Source organism: Ips typographus, linkage group LG13 (assembly GCF_016097725.1).
Source record: "Ips typographus isolate SLU linkage group LG13, UJ_Ityp_2.0, whole genome shotgun sequence".
Taxonomy (NCBI): Eukaryota; Metazoa; Arthropoda; class Insecta; order Coleoptera; family Curculionidae; genus Ips; species Ips typographus.
The window spans coordinates 7,448,270-7,473,160 of record NC_138434.1 but is presented as its reverse complement, the minus strand read 5'-3'; the positions used below and the strand labels follow the sequence as shown (position 1 = coordinate 7,473,160).

Below are 24,891 nucleotides of genomic sequence, written 5' to 3'. Positions count from 1 at the left end.
TGACAGTTAACGTCAAACTGACAGTTGCATTGGATTCCCCGACCCCAAATTAGTCGAAAAAGAGTGTAATGTCACTTTTTGGCAGCCATCTTGAATTTTTTGCTATCCAGTGACAGCTAACGTCAAACTGACAGTTGCGTTGGATTCCCCGACCCAAAATTAGTCGGAAAAGAGTATAATGTCAGCTTTTGAGATTTTGGACCGCCATTTTGATTCATTTTTTCAAGATGGCGACCAGACACGCCATTTTGTTACTTTGTATAGACGAGGTGCATTTGTTTATTAGTAAATTTTAAAAATGGAGAAATTACAACATTAAAAAACAAAATGGCGTTTCTGGTAGCCATTTTAGAATTTTCTACTTCAGAATGACATTGTTAAAATGGCCGTTTGGATGGAAAAATCCAAGGTGGCTGCCCAAAATGTGAAAAACTGACATTATACTCGTTTTCGACTAATTTAAGGTCGCGGAATTCATTGCAACTGTCAGTTTGACGTTAGCTGTCATTAAATGTTAGAAAATTCAAGATGGCGGCCCAAAACGTGAAAAACTGACATTATACTCGTTTTCGACTAATTTAAGGTGGCGGAATTCATTGCAACTGTCAGTTTGACGTTAGCTGTCATTAAATGTTAGAAAATTCAAGATGGCGGCCCAAAACGTGAAAAACTGACATTATACTCGTTTTCGACTAATTTAAGGTCGCGGAATTCATTGCAACTGTCAGTTTGACGTTAGCTGTCATTAAATGTTAGAAAATTCAAGATGGCGGCCCAAAATGTGAAAAACTGACATTATACTCGTTTTCGACTAATTTAAGGTCGCGGAATTCATTGCAACTGTCAGTTTGACGTTAGCTGTCATTAAATGTTAGAAAATTCAAGATGGCGGCCCAAAATGTGAAAAACTGACATTATACTCGTTTTCGACTAATTTAAGGTGGCGGAATTCATTGCAACTGTCAGTTTGACGTTAGCTGTCATTAAATGTTAGAAAATTCAAGATGGCGGCCCAAAATGTGAAAAACTGACATTATACTCGTTTTCGACTAATTTAAGGTGGCGGAATTCATTGCAACTGTCAGTTTGACGTTAGCTGTCATTAAATGTTAGAAAATTCAAGATGGCGGCCCAAAATGTGAAAAACTGACATTATACTCGTTTTCGACTAATTTAAGGTCGCGGAATTCATTGCAACTGTCAGTTTGACGTTAGCTGTCATTAAATGTTAGAAAATTCAAGATGGCGGCCCAAAATGTGAAAAACTGACATTATACTCGTTTTCGACTAATTTAAGGTCGCGGAATTCATTGCAACTGTCAGTTTGACGTTAGCTGTCATTAAATGTTAGAAAATTCAAGATGGCGGCCCAAAATGTGAAAAACTGACATTATACTCGTTTTCGACTAATTTAAGGTCGCGGAATTCATTGCAACTGTCAGTTTGACGTTAGCTGTCATTAAATGTTAGAAAATTCAAGATGGCGGCCCAAAATGTGAAAAACTGACATTATACTCGTTTTCGACTAATTTAAGGTGGCGGAATTCATTGCAACTGTCAGTTTGACGTTAGCTGTCATTAAATGTTAGAAAATTCAAGATGGCGGCCCAAAATGTGAAAAACTGACATTATACTCGTTTTCGACTAATTTAAGGTCGCGGAATTCATTGCAACTGTCAGTTTGACGTTAGCTGTCATTAAATGTTAGAAAATTCAAGATGGCGGCCCAAAATGTGAAAAACTGACATTATACTCGTTTTCGACTAATTTAAGGTGGCGGAATTCATTGCAACTGTCAGTTTGACGTTAGCTGTCATTAAATGTTAGAAAATTCAAGATGGCGGCCCAAAATGTGAAAAACTGACATTATACTCGTTTTCGACTAATTTAAGGTGGCGGAATTCATTGCAACTGTCAGTTTGACGTTAGCTGTCATTAAATGTTAGAAAATTCAAGATGGCGGCCCAAAATGTGAAAAACTGACATTATACTCGTTTTCGACTAATTTAAGGTCGCGGAATTCATTGCAACTGTCAGTTTGACGTTAGCTGTCATTAAATGTTAGAAAATTCAAGATGGCGGCCCAAAATGTGAAAAACTGACATTATACTCGTTTTCGACTAATTTAAGGTCGCGGAATTCATTGCAACTGTCAGTTTGACGTTAGCTGTCATTAAATGTTAGAAAATTCAAGATGGCGGCCCAAAATGTGAAAAACTGACATTATACTCGTTTTCGACTAATTTAAGGTCGCGGAATTCATTGCAACTGTCAGTTTGACGTTAGCTGTCATTAAATGTTAGAAAATTCAAGATGGCGGCCCAAAATGTGAAAAACTGACATTATACTCGTTTTCGACTAATTTAAGGTGGCGGAATTCATTGCAACTGTCAGTTTGACGTTAGCTGTCATTAAATGTTAGAAAATTCAAGATGGCGGCCCAAAATGTGAAAAACTGACATTATACTCGTTTTCGACTAATTTAAGGTGGCGGAATTCATTGCAACTGTCAGTTTGACGTTAGCTGTCATTAAATGTTAGAAAATTCAAGATGGCGGCCCAAAATGTGAAAAACTGACATTATACTCGTTTTCGACTAATTTAAGGTCGCGGAATTCATTGCAACTGTCAGTTTGACGTTAGCTGTCATTAAATGTTAGAAAATTCAAGATGGCGGCCCAAAACGTGAAAAACTGACATTATACTCGTTTTCGACTAATTTAAGGTCGCGGAATTCATTGCAACTGTCAGTTTGACGTTAGCTGTCATTAAATGTTAGAAAATTCAAGATGGCGGCCCAAAATGTGAAAAACTGACATTATACTCGTTTTCGACTAATTTAAGGTGGCGGAATTCATTGCAACTGTCAGTTTGACGTTAGCTGTCATTAAATGTTAGAAAATTCAAGATGGCGGCCCAAAATGTGAAAAACTGACATTATACTCGTTTTCGACTAATTTAAGGTCGCGGGATTCATTGCAACTGTCAGTTTGACGTTAGCTGTCATTAAATGTTAGAAAATTCAAGATGGCGGCCCAAAATGTGAAAAACGTGACATTTTTTTCTAAATTTTCATGATTTTTTTTTATTGTTTTTTAGATATTCGCACGAGGACAAAGACTTGGAAGAACAAATGCTTGCTAAGGGATTGATGCTCACGCCGATACGCAAAGCTACACAAAATTAGATTAAATTTAATGTTTTTTTTATATTTTTGGTAAACGTAGTATATTAAGTGGTAATTTATACAGGGTGTCTCACAAAAAAGGATTTTCTTTGACAATTTGACAACAAGGCGAACCAGCCGAACTTTGCTAATTTTAAATATTAAACCACCCTGTATATTATTATTATTATTATTACATAATAATGTAAATTATATACAGGGTGGTAAAACAGAAAACATTAAATTAAAATAAAAACAAACAATGTTTCCTGTATTTGCTCACCTTATGTGTATGAATCGACTGAAATTGACATTTTGACAGATGTCAAGTGACACTTTGTTGTCTGAGATTTGACAGTTTGAGAAAATTTACAGTTTTACGGTTAAAGTGACAATTTTGTGCTTCCTAACAAATGTCCCAACTGACACTTGGAATTTTGACAGTTTCAGTTTCTGGATGACACTTTTACTTCAAATATCGACACTTTCAGCCAGCGAATGACAGTTTTGACAGGTAGAATAACAGATTATGACGCTTTTCTACCAGAAATTTGACATTTGACCTTGAAAATTTGCAGGGTCAATGTTAAAATGACAGTTTTGTCTTTTTTTAGTTTCACTTCAAATTTTGACACTTTTAATCAGCAAATGACAGTTTTGACAGGTGGAGTGATAGATTATGACACTTTGCTACATGAATTTTGACATTTGTTTCTGAAAATTTGCAGGGTCAATGTCAAAATTACAGTTTTAAATTTTTTACGTTTTATTTCAAATTTTGACATTTTTAACCAGCGAATGACAGTTTTGACAGGTGGAATGACAGACAGAGACACTTTGCTACTAGAAGTTTGACATTTGACCTTGAAAATGTGCAGTTTCAACGTCAAAATAACAGTTTTCTCTTTTTTTCAATTTTTTATGTTTTACTTCAAATTTTGACACTTTCAACCAGCGAATGACAGTTCTGACAGATGGAATGATAGATTATGACACTTTGCTACTTGAATTTTGACATTTGACCTTCAAAGTTTGCAGCGCTAATGTCAAAATGACAGTTTTATCTTTTTTTTAGTTTTTCATGTTTCACTTCAAATTCTGACACTTTCAACCCGCGAATGACAGTTTTGACAGGTGGAATGACAGATTATGACACTTTTTTACTAGAATTTTGACATTTGACTTTGAAAATGTGCAGTTTCAACGTCAAAATAACAGTTTTATCTTTTTTTTTGTTTTTCATGTTTTACTGAAAATTTTGACACTTTCAACCAGCGAATGACAGTTTTGACAGGTGGAATGACAGACAGAGACACTTTGCTACTAGAATTTTGACATTTGACCTTGAAAATTTGCAGGGTCAATGTCAAAATAACAGTTTTCTCTTTTTTTTCAATTTTTTATGTTTTACTTCAAATTTTGACACTTTTAACCAGCGAATGACAGTTTTGACAGGTGGAATGATAGATTATGACACTTTTTTACTAGAATTTTGACATTTGACTTTGAAAATGTGCAGTTTTAACGTCAAAATAACAGTTTTCTCTTTTTTTTTTCAATTTTTTATGTTTTACTTCAAATTTTGACACTTTCAACCAGCGAATGACAGTTTTGACAGGTGGAATGACAGATAGAGACACTTTGCTACTAGAATTTTGACATTTGACCTTGAAAATTTGCAGGGTCAATGTCAAAATGACAGTTTTGTCTTTTTTTTTAGTTTTTTATGTCTCACTTCAAATTTTGACACTTTCAACCAGCGAATGACAGTTTTGACAGGTGGAATGACAGACAGAGACACTTTGCTACTAGAATTTTGACATTTGACCTTGAAAATTTGCAGTTTCAACGTCAAAATAACAGTTTTCTCTTTTTTTCAATTTTCATGTTTCACTTCAAATTTTGACACTTTGAACCAGCGCATTACAGTTCTGACAGGTGGAATGATAGATTATGACACTTTGCTACTTGCATTTTGACATTTGACCTTCAAAGTTTGCAGCGCTAATGTCAAAATGACAGTTTTATCTTTTTTTTAGTTTTTCATGTTTCACTTCAAATTCTGACACTTTCAACCAGCGAATGACAGTTTTGACAGGTGGAATGATAGATTATGACACTTTTTTACTAGAATTTTGACATTTGACTTTGAAAATGTGCAGTTTTAACGTCAAAATAACAGTTTTCTCTTTTTTTTCAATTTTTTATGTTTTACTTCAAATTTTGACACTTTCAACCAGCGAATGACAGTTTTGACAGGTGGAATGACAGACAGAGACACTTTGCTACTAGAAGTTTGACATTTGACCTTGAAAATTTGCAGGGTCAATGTCAAAATGACAGTTTTGTCTTTTTTTTTAGTTTTTTATGTCTCACTTCAAATTTTGACACTTTCAACCAGCGAATGACAGTTTTGACAGGTAGAATGACAGACAGAGACACTTTGCTACTAGAAGTTTGACATTTGACCTTGAAAATTTGCAGGGTCAATGTCAAAATGACAGTTTTGTCTTTTTTTTTCAGTTTTTTATGTTTCACTTCAAATTTTGACACTTTCAACCAGCGAATGACAGTTTTGACAGGTGGAATGACAGACAGAGACACTTTGCTACTCGAATTTTGACATTTGACCTTGAAAATTTGCAAGGTCAATGTTAAAATGACAATTTTGTCTTTTTTTTAGTTTTTTATGTCTCACTTCAAATTTTGACACTTTCAACCAGCGAATGACAGTTCTGACAGGTGGAATGATAGATTATGACACTTTGCTACTTGAATTTTGACATTTGACCTTCAAAGTTTGTAGCGCTAATGTCAAAATGACAATTTTGTCTTTTTTTTAGTTTTTTATGTCTCACTTCAAATTTTGACACTTTCAACCAGCGAATGACAGTTCTGACAGGTGGAATGATAGGTTATGACAATTTTTTACTAGGATTTTGACATTTGACTTTGAAAATGTGCAGTTTCAACGTCAAAATAACAGTTTCCTCTTTTTTTTTCAATTTTTTATGTTTTACTTCAAATTTTGACACTTTCAACCAGCGAATGACAGATTATGACACTTTGCTACCTAAATTTTGTCATTTAACCTTGAAAATTATAATTTCAGTGTTAAAATGACAGTTTTGGCTTGCTCTTTTAGTTTTCCAATTTGTAGTTCAAATTCTGACATTTTTAGCCCGAGAATGACAGTTGTGACAGTTTGACCTTGATTTTGACATTTTGCTTCACAAATTTTGACCATGTTGTCGGCGTTCCGACGTTGCCAAATTGTCGGGTTATTCGTATTTTTCCCGTTTGCGAGACACCCCCATATGTACGGCTTTGCTCTTATTTATTATTAATAATAATTAGTTGATTTTATAATAATTACCGCTTTTAATTAATCGATTAATTAAGAAGGTTTTGCTCTAATTAACATTGATAAATCGGCCTTAGAAAGCGATTTTTGTGATTTTCGTCATAAGGAATTGTATAGAAACGTAAAAAATTAATGTATAAAAGATTTATTTTGTGAAAACTGTCCTTAATTGTGTGAATAAAGCTTTTTTACTCCATCGATGGTTAAATTTAATCTTCACGTTAACCGGCCGATTATTTTCTATACAGCAAGTATGCATTGCATTCGTGAAATTGCCAAGAAGGACAGGCAATGTTGCCAAATTAATCATTTTGTTGCAATGTTGCTAAAAATGATTATTTTCCAAATTTAGATGCAGATTGTTACAACGTGGCTAAATTAATCATTTTCCTAATTTTGGTGTGTAACACCAACCCTTACATTCGGCAACACCGCCATTGTACCGGATGCGCCACCTACCTTAAAACCGTCAACTGTGAGTCTCGCCATTTCCGCTTTCCGCCAGTCTACATTTTACACTCGGACAAGATCATCATCATCATCATGAATCGACCAATCGCGTCCACTGCTGGACATAGGTCTCCCGTAGCTTCATCCATCCTTGCCGATCCTGTGCTGCCTCCATCCAGTTGGACCTTATCCTCTTGATGTCGTCTGTCCATCTGGTTGGTGGACGGCCTCTACATTTTCTGTGTGACCTATGCAGTCAGTATCCATCAACCGAGAGGAGTAGGACACTTATCCAGGTACAGATCTCATTATAAAATTGCAATTTAAACAGCAAAAAAGAATTATAATGACAATTACATTTCAAGATCTCGCAATAAATCAAAAGGGGTGTGGGACATCATCAACAATAACAGGTCATCCAAAAAGAGAGAGACAAAAACGAACTGTACAATTACTCCGGACGAATTCAATTGTTATTTTACCGGAGTTGCGGAGTCCCTGCTTGAAGGTTCGGCGTCGGCCGATGACGTGCCTTTTCGTCCTGAGTGGGACGTCAGTGCTTCTTTTGCGTTTAGAGAGGTGACTTACATTGAGCTGCGAGATGTAATCAGAAATCTAAAAAATAAAAAGTCCAGGGACACATTTGGCATGACCGTTGAACTTTTAAAAATTACACGCGAGTTGCTTCTGACTCCATTGACAAAGCTCATCAATCTGAGCCTTATGGAAAAAATCTTCCCTTCCTGCCTCAAGGGGGCAATAGTGGTGCCAATTTTCAAGAAAGGTGATAAGAGTAATTTGTCCAACTACAGACCCATATCTCTCCTGCCGGTGCTCTCAAAAGTGATTGAAAAGTGCATGGCGATCCAGATTGCCTCGTTTTTAGAGGATAATTCAATGTTAAGCCCAGATCAATTCGGATTTCGTGAAGGCAGAAGCACTGTTCAGGCAATACTGAACTTGGTGAGTGCCATCCTCGAGGGATACGAGAGTAGGGAACACACAGTCACGGTTTTTTGCGATTTAAGCAAGGCTTTTGACTGTGTGTCTCATAATCTTCTCTTAAGAAAACTTTCTTATTACGGCTTCGGCCGGGACAGCATTGCCTTACTAACATCATATCTAAGTGGCCGGTCTCAGTGTGTATCCCTTAATGGTAAAATCTCAAAGAGGGAGACTATAAGGACGGGTGTCCCACAGGGCTCGGTTCTGGGGCCTCTTCTCTTCTTACTGTACATTAATAACCTAACCTCAATAGCCCATGATGAGAAATATATTCTATTCGCTGACGATACCACCTTTTCCGTCCGAAATGTCGACCTTAATGCGGCTGCTGAAGCCTCTCAAGCGGCTCTTGCTCGAGCGCGGGTCTGGTTTGAGAAAAACAACCTAGTTCTCAATGAGGACAAAACTTCCCGCACTGTATTCTCTCGTAGAGATACGGCCAGCATCCCACACCTTAATCAGGCAACCAGGTTTCTGGGCGTACAACTAGACACTGAATTGAGATTTGACTATCATATAGAAGAACTGGCTTCCCGTCTCCGGGGCGCGGTTTTCGCACTTCGAAGACTATCGGGTGCGGTGAACGTTCAGATTATGTGCACTGCTTACTTCGCCCTCTTTCATTCTGTCATGTCCTATGCTGCAATAATCTGGGGTCACTCCGCGGGTAGGCGACGTGTTTTCGCATCGACATGCATATCGATGTGCACCGCTGGGAGACTCGTTTCGGAGGTGACCTAGTGATACCTTTTCATAGGTTAGAGAGAACAAGAATAGGTCCAAATTACTGGGCACAAAAATTTTATAATAAACTTCCACACAGTTATAGGCTGCTTCCCGTAACCCGGTTCGAGAACCGACTTCGGGATTATTTGCTTCGAAACCCCTTCTATAGTCTTGATGACTTTTTGAATAGTAATAGCTTAGTATAGTGATATTTTATATATGATTGTAGTATATTAGTTCTAAATTCATTGTCAAGTCTTTTGTTTTTTGGATGTAATTGTCTAATTGTTCATTTTAACAAATCTAAATATTACTGATCAAGCTTTGTTTTAAACTATATTTTAGCACTTATTTTAGGAATTTTTTTAGCATCATATTTGCAATTACTTATCTATGTTAGTGATTGCTACTTTGTATCCTTGACGTGTGTAAACCATCTGGTGCTTAACATGAATAAAGTATTATTATTATTATTATTATTACTTCTGTATGCGTCTTGGCGCGGTCTCCACTCAAGTATTCTTTTCGTCCAGCGATTGTCCGAAAGTCGCGCCACATGACCGGCCCAGTTCCATTTTGAAGTTGTGTAACAATAGAATTTGCTAGATGGAAAGTACTAACCGAGAGATTCTATTTTACAAAACAAGATTGGGTGGTCACGGGACCTCTTTGTAATCGTTTTCTTAAATTTTTTCTTCTTCTCCAATTTTTTGTATTGTCTGTTTTTTTTTCGTTTTTTTTTTTTTGTTTTTTTCTTTTTCTTTATTTTCTTGGTTTTTTATTGTGTTTATTTGCTCTTTTATTTGTTCAATTCGTCTTTTTCATGTTTTTCTTTCTTCTTTTCTCTTCCTTTCTTTTTTTTCTTATTCGTTTTTTTTTTCGTTGTCTACTTTTTTTTTATTTTTTCTTTCTTTTCTTTTTCATATGTGTCTTTCTTTATTTTTGTTTTTTCTTCTATTTTATCTTCTATAATAACATAGTTTTGTAACTCAGACACCTTTACTATAGACACTATACAGGGTGGCCAAAGGAGAATTTCAAAGCCTACAAATTGGTATATTGAACCACCCTGTAACTGTCCAAATAACCGAGTTACAGGGTGTTTAAAGTGACAACTGTCAAATGCAACTCACTCTGCACTTGTGCCTAAATAACTCATTTTTGAAATTTTCACTTAAAACGCTATACAGGGTGATCAAAAGAGTATTTCATGGGCTACAAATTGGTATATTGAATCACCTTGTAACTGTCAAAATAACCGAGTTACAGGGTGTTCAAATGACAAGAGTCAAATTCAGTCTCATTCACTCTCTTCCATGTTTGTTTCTATTTTTTTTGTTCAGTTTTTGTTTTGTCTTCGCTTTCTTCTTTTTTCCTTCTCTTTCATCTTTTTCCTTTTCGTTTTGTTTTTTTTTTGTTTATTTCATCCCTTTCATCTACTTCTTTCCTTTTTTCCAAATTTGTCTTGTCCCTGTTTTGTCTTCTTTTTCTCTTTCTCCTCGTTTTTTTCGTGTTTTTATTGTTTTTTGTTTTCTTCTCCTTCGTCTTCATTGTTTTTTTTTGTATTTGGTTTGTCTGTTTTTCTGCTCTTTTGTATTTTTTCCTGTTTCTCTTTGTTCTTTTCAGTGTTTTCTTATTATTTTTTTCTATTTTGCCTTTTTCTCGTTTTGATTCTTCTTTTTAGTCTTTTAATTTTTTTAAAACCTTTCTATTTTTTTGTGTTCTCCTCCTTCTCTTTCGTCTGCTTCTTTTCTTGTTCTTTTTTTTTTCTTATTTGTTTTGTCTTCGTTTGAGTTGTTTTTCTTCTTCGTCATCTTTACTATCTTTTTTTTTTGCTTTCTTCATATTTTTTCTTCTTTTTTGTCTCTGTCTTCCTTTTCTTGTTTTCGTCTTTCTTCTTTGATTTATCTTCTTTTGTTTTCTTCCCGTCTTTTCAGTCTTTCTTTTGTAATCGTTTTCTTTAATTTTTTCTTCTTCTCCAATTTTTTGTATTGTCTGTTTTTTTTTCGTTTTTTTTTTGTTTTTTTCTTTTTATTTTCTTGGTTTTTTATTGTGTTTATTTGCTCTTTTATTTGTTCAATTCGTCTTTTTCATGTTTTTCTTTCTTCTTTTCTCTTCCTTTCTTTTTTTCTTATTCGTTTTTTTTTTTCGTTGTCTACTTTTTTTTTATTTTTTCTTTCTTTTCTTTTTCATTTGTGTCTTTCTTTATTTTTGGTTTTTCTTCTACAAGCCACGCGGTGAATGCCCCAGGCTAACTACTCACGGAGAGTGGTGTAGGTTAACAAGCTAAATTTCAATGGCGCCACCCACTTTGCACCGTCGTGTAGGGCTTGAGAAGAGCAGTAAACGAACGCTAAAGCGGGAAATCCCCAAACGCTAGACTAAATATCAGTAATGCAAAATACAAATCTTAAATAATACCACCAAGTACCCCGTTTTATGGCAAAGGCCTCTTCTTTATTTAAAAACAAAATTAACGACTGTCAAAAATCAGAAGTATACGGTTAATGTACTGAGTGACAATTCAGAACCTAACCTTAAAATGTCAAGTTTAAAAGCACAGCAATAGGTACCACTGTCGTGAAAACATAGTTTTCCGATGCGTGATCGTAAGATTCCTCGACCTTAATATAGATGGCGGGGTTGCGCTTCGGGAAAAAATCGATAATTTCATTGCGATCTGTTGCCACATGTTGGACATGTTGGAGATGGCCGCGAGAGGCCGTTGCTTGTACGGAAATGTAATTTTATTGTTGCCACGTGCTGGAATGTTGTGCGAAAAACGAAAAATTTTGACACTTTCAACCAGCGAATGACAGTTTTGACAGGTGGAATGACAGACAGAGACACTTTGCTACTAGAATTTTGACATTTGACCTTGAAAATTTGCAGGGTCAATGTTAAAATGACAGTTTTGTCTTTTTTTTCAGTTTTTTATATTTCACTTCAAATTTTGACACTTTCAACCAGCGAATGACAGTTCTGACAGATGTAATGATAGATTATGACATTTTGCTACTTGAATTTTGACATTTGACCTTCAAAGTTTGCAGCGCTAATGTCAAAATGACAGTTTTATCTTTTTTTTAGTTTTTCATGTTTCACTTCAAATTCTGACACTTTCAACCCGCGAATGACAGTTTTGACAGGTGGAATGACAGATTATGACACTTTTTTACTAGAATTTTGACATTTGACTTTGAAAATGTGCAGTTTCAACGTCAAAATAACAGTTTTCTCTTTTTTTCAATTTTTTATGTTTTACTTCAAATTTTGACACTTTCAACCAGCGAATGACAGTTTTGACAGGTGGAATGATAGATTATGACACTTTTTTACTAGAATTTTGACATTTGACTTTGAAAATGTGCAGTTTTAACGTCAAAATAACAGTTTTCTCTTTTTTTTTCAATTTTTTATGTTTTACTTCAAATTTTGACACTTTCAACCAGCGAATGACAGTTTTGACAGGTGGAATGACAGACAGAGACACTTTGCTACTAGAAGTTTGACATTTGACCTTGAAAATTTGCAGGGTCAATGTTAAAATGACAGTTTTAAATTTTTTACGTTTTATTTCAAATTTTGACATTTTTAACCAGCGAATGACAGTTTTGACAGGTAGAATAACAGATTATGACGCTTTTATACCAGAAATTTGACATTTGACCTTGAAAATTTGCAGCGTCAATGTTAAAATGACAGTTTTGTCTTTTTTTAGTTTCACTTCAAATTTTGACACTTTTAATCAGCAAATGACAGTTTTGACAGGTGGAGTGATAGATTATGACACTTTGCTACATGAATTTTGACATTTGTTCCTGAAAATTTGCAGTTTCAATGTCAAAATTACAGTTTTAAATTTTTTACGTTTTATTTCAAATTTTGACATTTTTAACCAGCGAATGACAGTTTTGACAGGTGGAATGACAGACAGAGACACTTTGCTACTAGAATTTTGACATTTGACCTTCAAAGTTTGCAGCGCTAATGTCAAAATGACAGTTTTATCTTTTTTTTTCAGTTTTTTATGTTTCACTTCAAATTTTGACACTTTCAACCAGCGAATGACAGTTTCGACAGGTGGAATGATAGATTATGACAATTTTTTACTAGGATTTTGACATTTGACTTTGAAAATGTGCAGGAAAAAATCGATAATTTCATTGCGATCTGTTGCCACATGTTGGACATGTTGGAGATGGCCGCGAGAGGCCGTTGCTTGTACGGAAATGTAATTTTATTGTTGCCACGTGCTGGAATGTTGTGCGAAAAACGAAATACTGGAATTTTTCGTCCGAGATAAAAAATTAAAAAAAAAGGATTTTTAAAGGGTCTCTTCTCTTTGGGACGTCGTGGAATAAAGACACGTGAAAAAGTTGTTTTTTTTTTTTTTTTGCTCTGATTAATGGCGTTACCAACTAGGGTATTCTGCCAGCTCGATACGAAAGAGGCTCAGATAGTCGGGCTTGTGCCCCTGAGCCCCAGATAGCTACTAAAAGTTCTAAAAAATCGCTTAAAGGCACGATCCGAGCAAAAGATGTAGTCCTTCCTCGTGGAAACTACAGGGTGTCCCGCGAGGTAAGGGACAAAATTTTACTACGAGTTCTTTAGGTAAATTCGAGTCGAAAATGTCCTATAAACATGGGTCCGCAAATGCTTCCTTACCAAGATATGATTTTTTTAAAATTAATAGTGTTAGTGTGCCGAAAACTACAATGCTATAATAATTATCCCTAGTATGACATTCTATCAACATCAAGTAGGCCGAGTGCCATGGATACTTCTTTTGTTTGTTATTTTGTTACAGTGTTGCGACAGTTTGACACACTAATCTGTGCAAACACAAATTATTGTCATGTTTGTTTTCGCAAATGAAGAATATGCAGACATGCTGCTAGTATAGGGATATTGTAACGGAAGTGGTAGAGCAGCAGTGGTTGAATACCGCCGTCGGTTTCCAAATCGAAGAATACCTGATAGACGAGTATTTGGGAGAGTTTTTAATCAACTGAGAGTAACAGGATCATTTCCAAATGCTTCTCTCATACGTCCATCAGCAGCTGCCCAAGATCTAATACTGGATAGTGTAGAACGGTCACCATCGACTAGTGTTCGCAGAATATCACGTCGCACTGGTCTTACCCGAATGACTGTATGGAGAACAATACATAACTTTGGTTTGTACCCATTTCATCTGCAACCAGTCCAAGCTGTGCAGCTCACTGATCTGGGCCTTCGTATGCAGTTCTGCAATTGGCTAATTACACATCGCAATTTGGTTAATGACATTTTGTTCACCGATGAGGCTACATTCACCCGAGACGGTGTCAATAATTTAAGGAATTCCCATTCTTGGCAGCTTGTAAAACCTCATGCAACAATCGAACGGAATTTCCAACACCGTTTTTCGGTTAATGTTTGGTGTGGTTTGTTAGGAGATCAGTTAGTCGGCCCTTATGTGTTTGACGGTCGTTTGACATCTGCAATTTACCTTCAGTTCTTACGAGAAGAACTACCTGTGTTGTTAGAGGATATTCCGATACAAAGAAGACAACAAATGTGGTTACAGCATGACGGTGCTCCGCCCCACAGTAGTAGAAACGTGACTGAATATTTAAATAACACTTTTCCTGGACGTTGGATTGGACGCAGGGGCGCAGTTTCTTGGCCCCCCCGCTCACCGGATTTAAATCCTTTGGACTATTACTTGTGGGGACATACGAAGAGTTTAGTGTATGCCGAGAAATCACATACCAGGGCTAAACTGCTTTGTAAAATTAATAATATCGCTAACGACCTAAGTAATAACAACCGTGATATTGGGAAAGCTATCAGCCACATTATTAAAAGAGCTAGACTATGCTTACAATGTGAAGGTGGACACTTTGAGCAATTATTGTAAACAGTTATTTTCAGAGTAGTATTAATTTTTTTTTTGTTAAATAAAATTATTTTTTGGCATTATTGTAGTTTTTGGCACAATAACACTATTAAATTTTAAAAAATCATATCTTGGTAAGGAACCATTTGCGGACCCATGTTCATAGGATATTTTCGACTCGAATTTACCTAAAGAACTCGTAGTAAAATTTTGTCCCTTACCTCGCGGGACACCCTGTATAACCGTCACTGTCACATCCACGTGGTCTTCTCCTAGGTTTTCACCCTTTCCGCCCTTTGGAAGTGCACCGCACAAGACAATTCCCCGTAGACTTTTAGGAATCGACTTTTCCACCCAGAGCTCCCACCATCTCCACTCGACCGGCTGCGGAGTTCGGTCGTCAACTTCAAATTTCTCAGAACACCGTTTCAAGAAACGTGGTTTCTTAGCGACACAAAATGGCGCCCACGAAACAGACGTGCGGTACGTTTCAAGTTGAAAATCGAACTGAAAAAAGTTGTTTTCTTAAAACCGAATTTTATTCGCGGAAAAGTCGTTTTTTTCTGTTCGAAAGAATAACCGTGGCCGTCATCTCGGGTGCGTGGAATCGCAGGCTTTCAGAATTGGCAACTTGAGTTGCATTTTCCTAATTAAAAAGGGAATATAGAAGGTTCTGGAAGGTTGCTGAAGGTGTGTGTGCCACCAAAAAGAAACCCTCTGAGCATCCTCTGAGTGACGTAATCGTCTGATTGGGGGCTGAGTGAGCAAAGGAGCGAAGGAAAAAATATTAAAGACGGTAACGATTTCAGGTTTTAGGAGAAAGAGGCAAGGAAGAGAAGGGGAAAAATAGAGCATCAGCTGCCCGATTGAGTTTTGCAGCCATTGAGGTCCCTTTTTATTAGTGCTAATTGTTTAGAGGTTTCTGCAACCCTCGTTTAACAAAAGTAGGGGTGATTGTTGCCTTTCCAGCTCGGATTGGATCCGGTGGCCGTCCTGTAATCCAGGGGTCGTCCAGTATAGCGCTGCAGCCACCTTACTTACTTTACTTTTTCGTGTCCGAGTCCAAAACTACAGCCTTTCAGCCCAAAAACGAGCTACGTCGACAGCTTCATTGTTAGCGAGCCATAAATCATCGAGGGTACATGTTGAGGGGCACAGCTCACATGTTGTTAGGTGTGTCATATTCTGTACTTCCCCACATTCACACAGGACGTCGTCGTTTGCTATTATACCCCACTTCGCCAAGTTTGATTTGACAGGGGCAACGCCGGTTCGCATACGATTAAGCATGCGCCAAGTTCTCCACTCCAGCTCCATTCCTTGGGAGGGTTCTTGGTCCAGGGGGCAGTTCTCCGGGGGCTCGATGTTGACAGATCTCATGAAACGTCTCCTGGACCTAAGCCGGCTTGGTTCATGAGGTTCCTCGAGCTGGTACAGAGGGTGTCTGTCATCAAACTTTTGTTTGAATCTTTCCTGGTATTGGGCACTGTCTCTTCGATCCTCCGGGGATGCGAAACCCGCTGCTCTGTATAGTAGTGGTAATGGAGCAGCCCTCATACAACCAGTAACTATTCGACAGGTATCATTTAAAGCCGTGGTGACGTCTTTTCGCATGCTGCAGCCACCAATTAAGGGGTTTTAGTCACTAAAGTTGGCTAAATTACTAACCAAACCTAAAATATTAGTTTACAGTATTAGTAATAGTATTGTTTGCATTTTGGGGGTTGCAGTCTTTTCATTTAGCTATGAATGCAGTGTTTTGCTATTACGTGTAGCGTATTACACAAAGACACCCCAAAGAAGGGTTGCTTAACTGCCTACCTCTAATTGAGAGGCCACTTTCAAGTGTTGTTACGTATAGAGTTTATTTATTCGTAGTTGGTGATTTTTCCATTTTTAAATACGTGTAGCCTAAGTCGGCGCCGACATATTTTAATTAAGTGTTAATTGCTTGGTTGCATATTTTGATTAAGTGCTAATTGCTTGGTTGCATATTTTGATTAAGTACTAATTGCTTGATTCCATATTTTGATTAAGTGCTAATTGCTTGATTGCATACTTACTTGAGTGTTAATTGCTTGGTTGCATACTTAATTAAGTGTTATTTGTTTGATTGCATATTAATGGAAGTTTAAAGGGGAATACCCCAATATCCCGACAGATTGTTCAGTCGGTTGTATAATATAATTCTTTCATTAATTATGCGTGGTTAAAGTGCCTTGTTATTTACATATTTTAAATTTAAATGCTATTTTCTTGTGCTTGAATTTGCACTAGTGTGTTGTGGATAAATTGGTGAACGGTTGCTTGCACTTATCTCATCGTTATAGCATACGATCCCTACTTGATTTAATTAATTCAAGTCTGGCTCCGTGTTGTCATTTTAGATAGCAAAGTTTATCTTTTCTTTGCAGGATTTAATTTTAGTCTTTTCGAAATTGATTAACTTTAATTAATTAATTTTCCATTATTAATGGGCTCCTAAGGTAACCTTAGTAAAGCCGGGTAGTGAAACGTTGGAGTGTGTTCGATTTGAGTCACTTAATTTGCGCGCGAATAGAGATTATAATTTCTTTTTTTTTAACGCACCTGCTCTGGTGACACAATGGGTGTTCCGTCATTTTAGGTTCGCTATACTCTGCTTCCTGCTGGTTTATTCCTTTTCTTTTCTACGCGTGGAGGTAGCATCACGTTAACTGCTCCTGGCATCCCTTAAAAATATTACTTTATCACAAAAGAGAAAGGAAAGGAAAGGGAATATAAAAAACAGCACTTACCTTCAATAGGCGCGATAATACCCTGCAGCGATGTATAGGGAAAGACAAAAGAGTTCGTCGCGTCGTGTGCCTCACAATTATAATACGCGTTCAAATCCCACAGAGGCATCCCTTACAGAGGACAACAATCGGCCACCGCCGTATGCTGAAGCGGGGGAGCTCGCCCCCCAAACGGTGAGCGGGGAGCGAGGGGGCGACAATTCGGGTTGTTCGCGGGCCGCGACGGTTTTACCCTTGTCCCGCGGGTCGTCTACTCCTCGTTCCAGTCGGTCCATCGTCCACGTGCTTGAGGAGGCACGAAAACCGTTCACGTTTCCGCGTACTCGCCACGAGGAATCGGACAACACTTGGATTCGTTGCGCAGGACGTCTCGGTCGCGGGCTGGATGGCATTCCGCGGACCGAGGGACAAACGACGCCGCCCGCAGCCGTTTGAACGACACCACATGTTGTGTATGCTATTTGTAATCAAATCAGTTTACAAAAAGGGAGATTAAATGGTTATTTTAATGACGGACTCAAAGTTGGATATTTGGGAATACGGAACCTTAACTACGGTACAAGTCTGGATAGGTGAGTGTTAGATTGTGTTCACAGAAGGTTGGCAAAAGAAAAAGGTAACCTTCAATCAAATATTTTAGATCAAATTAGACAAACTTGTGCTTTCAGGCAGCACTGGACCCCAACTAAATGCATTTAGTGTGAGCTTACAAACCCAAAAATTTTAGTAAGCACACTCTCACTGGTAATGGAGGATGACAAAGTTCCTTACTACTACTATATATCGACTGCTTGTGCTCAATGGTGAATCAGGGACCAAGAAACTGTGTTTGCAGCCTGCTTATGACTTCTTCTTGTGGTTCCTATCCGTTACGGATGTTGGCAATCAGCATGGCGAGCCTAACCTTGTTTACGGCAATGCGGAAGAGTTCGGTTGATGTTTTTCCGGTCCACTTCCTGAGGTTATGCAGCCAAGATATTCTTCTCCTTCCTGGACCTCTTCTTCCATTGATTTTTCCCTGGATGATTGTCTGGAGTAAGGAGTACCTGGAGTCGTTTCTCATGATGTGGCCCAGATATTGCAGTTTTCGGATCTTGATGGTGTTCATAATTTCTTTTTGTTTATTCATCCTTCTTAGTACCTCTTCATTAGTGATATTGTTCGGTCCATGATATCCTCATCATTCTTCGATAGAGTCGCATTTCGAAGGCTTCTATTTTCTTGGATGTGCTTTCATTGAGTGTCCAAGATTCCGTCCCGTATAAGAGGATAGAAAAGATGTAACATCTGACAAGTCTCATTTTTGTTTCCAGTGTAAGATCATGGCTTCTGAAGAGTTTGCTCATTTTGTTGTAGGCGGCTGTGGCTTTGGCGATTCGTGATTTGATTTCTTGAGTTGCGTCCCAGTTCTCGTTTATACGTGTTCCCAGGTACGTGATGTGTGGTACTCTCTCTATTGGTTGGTTGTTGATGGATAACTGGATGTTGTCAATCTTGTTCTTGCTAATGACCATAATTTTGGTCTTTTGTATGTTTATGTCCAAACCATATTCCTTACTAACTCTTGCTATTTTGTTGATAAGTTGTTGTAGTGCTTGTGGGCTATCTGCGAACACGATGGTGTCGTCCGCGTATCTTATATTACTCAATTTCTTCCCATTTATTGAGATGCCCTCCTCTTCTTCGTCGTCGAGCGCCTCTTTAAAAATCTGCTCGGAGTAGATGTTGAATAGCAGGGGTGAGAGTACACAGCCCTGCCTCACTCCTCGCATTATTTTGACGGCCTCAGTTGTTTCTCCGTCGACTCTTATTGTTGCCGACTGGCCCCAGTACAAGCTACTTATGATATTCAGGTCATTGGTATCGATCCCTGTCTTCTTTAATATTTTCATAATTTTGCCATGTTGAACCCGGTCAAATGCTTTGGCGTAGTCAATTAAACAACAGTAAACGTCAAGGTTAACGTCTCTGCATCTCTGGACAAGGACTTGGACAGCAAAGAGTGCTTCTCTGGTTCCCATCGCATTGACGAACCCGAACTGGTTTCGAGAGATTAGGTTCTCGCATCGATTGTATATTCTTTTATGGATGACTTTGAGAAAGGTTTTCAGCAGGTGGCTCATCAGACTTATCGTTCGATATTCTTCACATCGTTTTGCGCCTTGTTTCTTTGGCAGTGCAATGAACTCTGAGACTAGCCATTCTTGTGGTATTTTACCTGATTTGTAGATGTTGTTGAAAAGTTTGGTGATCTTCTTTAATCCATTTTCGTCTAGAAGTTTCAGGAACTCTGACTGGATGTTGTCAGGTCCTGCTGCTTTTCCCTCCTTGCTCTGCTCTATAGCTGCCCTCACTTCTGATTCCATTATTTCTGACCCACTCTGTGCGTTACTCCGGGGATCTGGGGGGCTCTCTCTATTATCCTCAAAGAGGTGCTCTACGTAATTAGTCCACATCTTCTTCTTCTCTTCCATGTCTACAATGATGTTTCCATTAGCGTCAACTAGTTTCCCTAAGTTGGGGTTGTCCTCGTTGGGGTTGGGGGTGTTTGCAGCCTGCTTATGACTAGACTGACCTTATTTCAAGATTGCTAATACTCCCTGGACACTTCAGTTAATGCTGCACAGGCAGGCCTAATGTGTCAATTAATCAGGACAGCTTAAACTCTCAACAAGGGCTGATTGCAAGTGTATGTGCTGGTGTTCGTTGAGTTGGTGATCGATTGTGTCAAGTGCTGTTTTCCTTGTGGAGCACCGGAGGTAAAAGTGGGAAAGGAAAAAGCCTAGAAAACATGTTCTAGTTACAATGACCGTCAAGCACGCTAGGATTGACAATAGCAACCTACATTAAGTGAGTATTTATAAGCACAATTGCAACTTAAACTTACCCGAGTTGTTGATGGGCTTTTCCTGGCAATACAAAATAGGAATTTACCAAAGTCTTTTCTTTAAATCCCCAAGAAGGTATTTCAGAAACTTAATTCTATAATATTTTTAAAGACTGATGAACCTACTTTGATTTGAAAAATCCGCTCAAGCGTTAATGGTTAATGTCCACCATGTGGAATCAAAACCCAAAAAGAAAATGGCAGTTTGCCTAAACTAGATTCTAGACCATTCTTAAGTTAAGCTGCAATTGGTCAAAATAGACACTTGTAATAAAACTATTTTACCATTGGTCGTTAATTTGAACTCTAAATATGACAGAATACAAAACCACAAAATCAATACAGTCAACCGTCGCTGAACCATCATGTCAATGTCAACCCAGAGAATGTTTACATGTATTTATTTATTGAAATTAAAGTTTTATGATATTACTATCTTTAATGTTAGATTACTTTAGAAGAAGTAAAACATTTTGCTTACTTGCTCAGATAGTGTGTGAATTAGTTAAAAAAAAGGTAATTTGTGACAGCCGGCCTACTGTAAATTGCAGTAGAATAGCAAAATGTAAGTACCCCCCCCAAAATCAAAGAAAACAAACCTTTTGCCAAAAAAAACCTGTAACAGTTGCTATACAGGCAACCGCGTCCTTCACTCCGGACCTCTCCCGTAATGTTGTATTTGGGATCCTGTCTCTTAGCGATATACCCAACATCGACCTCTCCATTTTCCTCTGCGCGATACTTATTCTATTTGTGGTGTTCTTTGTGAGGGTGAGTGTTTCAGCCCCGGCAACACGCACTGGTCGAACACTTTTCTCTTTAGGCACATTGGAATGTCTGATTTGAAGATATTTCGCAGCCTTCCAAAGGCCGCCCATGTTAGGCCTATTCTTCGCGATATTTCACGAGTTTGGTTGTCTCTACCAATAGAGATTTCGTGACCAAGGTATTTATAAGAGCCTACTTGTTCTATGCTTATTCCGTCTATCTTGATTGCCTCACTCATAACAAGATTTGTATGGTGTGTCGCTATTTACCTACTCTTATACCCGACAAAATCTGTTATAAGTTACAAGATCAATATACAGGGTGTCCCACGACGAAAGACATCGATTGATATTGGAAAAAGTATAAATAGGAGAGTTTTAAAAATTAGGGTGGATACTGATGTGGGCATGCCCAATCTAACTAAAATATTTTCAAGATGGTTGCACTTCCGTTTATACCGGAAGTCGATCACAACTTTCTTATTTTAAATAGAACACCCTATATATTATTACATATTTGGATTCCTCACAAAATTCTGACCAACTTTTGTGTACAATGCCCTATGCCGTTTTTTTTTTTTTTTTTATTCGTGTCAGAAGCATCATTATATAACAATAAATACTAGTTAATTAACACATTATATCAAATGTCTATAATCACAGACGTGAGCTAAACACTTTGTGCCCAGAAGCGGGCGACGTCAATTGCGTTCGGCTTTGCTGCCATAAGGTCCTCTATGGTACATCTAGCGGGGCACAGCGGGCAGGTGTACATATTGTTACGGTTTGGGCCTACTATACTCGAGTCAGGATGAAACGGATGCGCCGCAATATCTGGCCGGGCGCGTGTTAAAGTAGGCCACAGTTAGGAGGCGCCACCTGGAAGATTCGAAGCAAATCGCGAAGCGTTTCGCGGTCATTCTAGAACGTGGTTTGCGAATATAAAAGAAGCGGCGTTGACGACGGCGTAGTTAGTAGTGTAGTGTAGTAGTGAATTTGGGAACGCGGTAAAGTTTAAATAGCGGAGTAATTGTGGAATTGTAGTAGTGTTTTTAGTAGCTGTGTTAATTATTGTACGGAGTGTTTTGAAGTGTAAATAAATTTAATAATTGTTGAGTTAAACTGACTTTGTGTGAACCCACGGGAAAATCGTAACAATATGTTGCGTGGTTTGCAGTTCTCCACAATCACAGAGATCGGAGTCCACGGGGTAGCCCCACTTATTTAAGGTGTCTTTCGATCTCGCCGTGTCCGTCCGCAGTCTGTTCAGCGCCTTCCAGATTTCCCAGTTTTCACCGCCTGCCGGTGCCAGCTCTTCATTCGGCTTCATCCAGTGTTGATTTGAGGTCTTCCTCCAGAGGTCCACTCTGGTTTTAGGTTCTTCGTAATCTTCTGTCGATCTCAGGAAGCTTCGCCTTGATTTTAGTCGCTGGTGGGCCGGTTGAAGGCCGTAGAGGGGGTGGCGTTCAGATGTTGCTGCTTTGGATCGCTCTTTGAGTGCAGCTGCTTCCCTACGGATGGCAAGAGGAGCGATGCCAGCTAGGTGGTGGATTTTGTTCAGGCGAGTCGGCTTCAAGCATCCGGTGATGATTCTGCTTGTCTCGTTGAGGGCGACATCGACTTGTTTTGCATGCCCTATGCCGTATCTCTAGCCGTTTTCGAAATATTTGATGTTTTTCCAAAAAAGTGACAGTTGCAACGCTCAACATCTTTTTGTACCCTGTCAAAACCGTATTTCATTTTGCAATGAAACTTTGGGTTATTGTAAATAAAGGATCGTTTTATTAAACTGAGGGTACGTAATGACTGAAAAAAATGAAAAAAAAATCATAAACTTGCCACTAAAAAAAAATGAAAAATGTCAAGTTTTTTAAATAGAAACCCACATTTTTTACGACGGAATCATTTTGAGCATTAAAAATTACTATAAGTTTCAATTTACTTGCCTATACCTAAATCCAACCCATTTCGTTTTATTTGAGAATAAACATTTTTTATTATAAAAATTCCAGATTTCTTGAAAATTTCTCTCTCTAATTACGTGTGGATTTATGTCACAATTATGTCTATTGAACATTCCATTTTTAGTGAATTTGGCCTCGTCGCTCTAAATAACATTATTCTAAAACAATTCTTCTCCATAGTGACTAGTCAGCAAAAACTCACTAAAAACAACTCTCTTCGGAAAGTCAACCTCTTTTAAGTGTTGCACTAATTTAAATGAAAAAGGATGAAATTTATGTTTCTTCAGGATCCTCTGAATTGAGCTTTTGGATATGCCTGATTCTACGGAAACTTGTCTTATTGACAAAGTTGAATTTGCAACAAAATAGCCCAAAATTGCAATTTCTACATTTGTATTGGTAGGGATTGGTTTTGTCCCGTATTCTTAAAATTTTTGCAAATGTTGCCAAATTAATCTTTTTCCTAATTTGCAAGTTTTTGCAATGATGCCAAAATGATAATTTTCGTAATTTAAATGTGAATTTTTGCAATGTTGCCAAAATAATCATTTTCCTAATTTGTAAGTTTTTGCAATGTTGCCAAAATGGTCATTTTCCTAATTTAGTTGCAAATTTTTGCAATGTTGCCAAATTAATCATTTTCCTAATTTAGAAGTAAATTTTTGCAATGTTGCCAAAATTATCATTTTCCTAATTTTGTTGGAAATTTCAATGTTGCCAAATTGATCATTTTCCTAATTTAGTTGCAAATTTTTGCAATGTTGCCAAAATAATCATTTTCCTAATTTGCAAGTTTTTGATGCAATGTTGCCAAAATGATCATTTTCCTAATTTAGTTGCAAATTTTTGCAATATTGCCAAACTGATCATTTTGTTAATTTAACTGGAAATTTTTGCAATGTTGCCAAATTGATCATTTTTCTAATTTGGAAGTAAATTTTTGAAATGTTGCCAAATTAATCTTTTTCCTAATTTGCAAGTTTTTGCAATGTTGCCAAAATGATCATTTTCCTAATTTAGTTGCAATTTTTTGCAATGTTGCCAAAATGTTTATTTTCCTAATTTTATCGCAAATTTTTGCAAATGTTGCCAAATTGATCATTTTCCTAATTTTGCTGCAAATTGTTACAATGTTGCCAAATTGATCATTTTCCTAATTTTGCTGCAAATTGTTACAATGTTGCCAAATTGATCATTTTCCTAATTTTGCTGCAAATTGTTACAATGTTGCCAAATTGATCATTTTCCTAATTTTGCTGCAAATTGTTACAATATTGCCAAATTGATCATTTTCCTAATTTTGTTGCAAATTGTTACAATGTTGCCAAATTGATCATTTTCCTAATTTTGCTGCAAATTGTTACAATGTTGCCAAATTGATCATTTTCCTAATTTTGCTGCAAATTGTTACAATGTTGCCAAATTGATCATTTTCCTAATTTTGCTGCAAATTGTTACAATATTGCCAAATTGATCATTTTCCTAATTTTGTTGCAAATTTTTGAAATGTTGCCAAATTGATCATTTTGCCGATTTAAATTCAAATTTTTGCAATGTTGCCAACTTGATCATTTTCCTGATTTAGATGTAAATTTTTTCAATGTTGCCAAATTGATCATTTTCCTAATTTAAATGCAAATTTTTTCAATGTTTTTGCAGTTGAGAAATTGATCATCTTCCTAATTTTGCTGCAAATTGTTACAATGTTGCCAAATTGATCATTTTCCTAATTTGGATGTAAATTTTTGAAATGTTGCCAAATTGATCACTATCCTAATTTAAATATAAATGTTTGCAATGTTGCCAAATTGATCATTTTCCTAATTTTGTTGCAAATTTTCGCAATGTTGCCAAAATAATCATTTTCCTAATTTAGAAGTAAATTTTTGCAATGTTTCCAA

The 24,891-nt window shown here is 37.2% G+C and overlaps 2 protein-coding genes and 1 long non-coding RNA gene across 18 annotated transcripts in view; 1 reads left to right on the top strand and 2 right to left on the bottom strand.

Annotated features, from left to right (window-relative positions):
• The window catches only part of Mical (Molecule interacting with CasL), a 159,038-nt gene extending 152,312 nt beyond the window's left edge, over positions 1-6,726 (top strand). For 9 of the 16 annotated variants that reach the window (XM_081991842.1, XM_081991841.1, XM_081991840.1 and 6 more), the window contains one exon: positions 3,100-6,726. In XM_081991842.1, the coding sequence (XP_081847968.1) occupies positions 3,100-3,187 (88 nt within the window). In that variant the 3' untranslated portion in view covers positions 3,188-6,726. The remainder of the gene's footprint in view (positions 1-3,099) is intronic. The other 7 variants (XR_014180326.1, XR_014180325.1, XR_014180329.1 and 4 more) reach the window with 7 other exon arrangements.
• A 2,663-nt stretch (positions 6,727-9,389) lies between these two features.
• LOC145737246 (uncharacterized) lies at positions 9,390-12,550 on the bottom strand. Its single transcript, XR_014180333.1, has 2 exons — positions 12,382-12,550; positions 9,390-11,588 (listed from the first exon to the last, which is right to left on the bottom strand). It is a non-coding gene; the product is annotated as an uncharacterized LOC145737246 (long non-coding RNA).
• A 2,377-nt stretch (positions 12,551-14,927) lies between these two features.
• On the bottom strand, positions 14,928-17,817 carry LOC145737243 (uncharacterized). Its single transcript, XM_081991857.1, has 4 exons — positions 17,373-17,817; positions 17,185-17,306; positions 16,221-16,268; positions 14,928-15,627 (listed from the first exon to the last, which is right to left on the bottom strand). The coding sequence occupies exon 1, from the start codon at positions 17,762-17,764 to the stop codon at positions 17,450-17,452; it is 315 nt and encodes a 104-aa protein (XP_081847983.1). The 5' UTR covers positions 17,765-17,817; the 3' UTR covers positions 14,928-15,627; positions 16,221-16,268; positions 17,185-17,306; positions 17,373-17,449.
• Between the last annotated feature and the right edge of the window lie 7,074 nt (positions 17,818-24,891).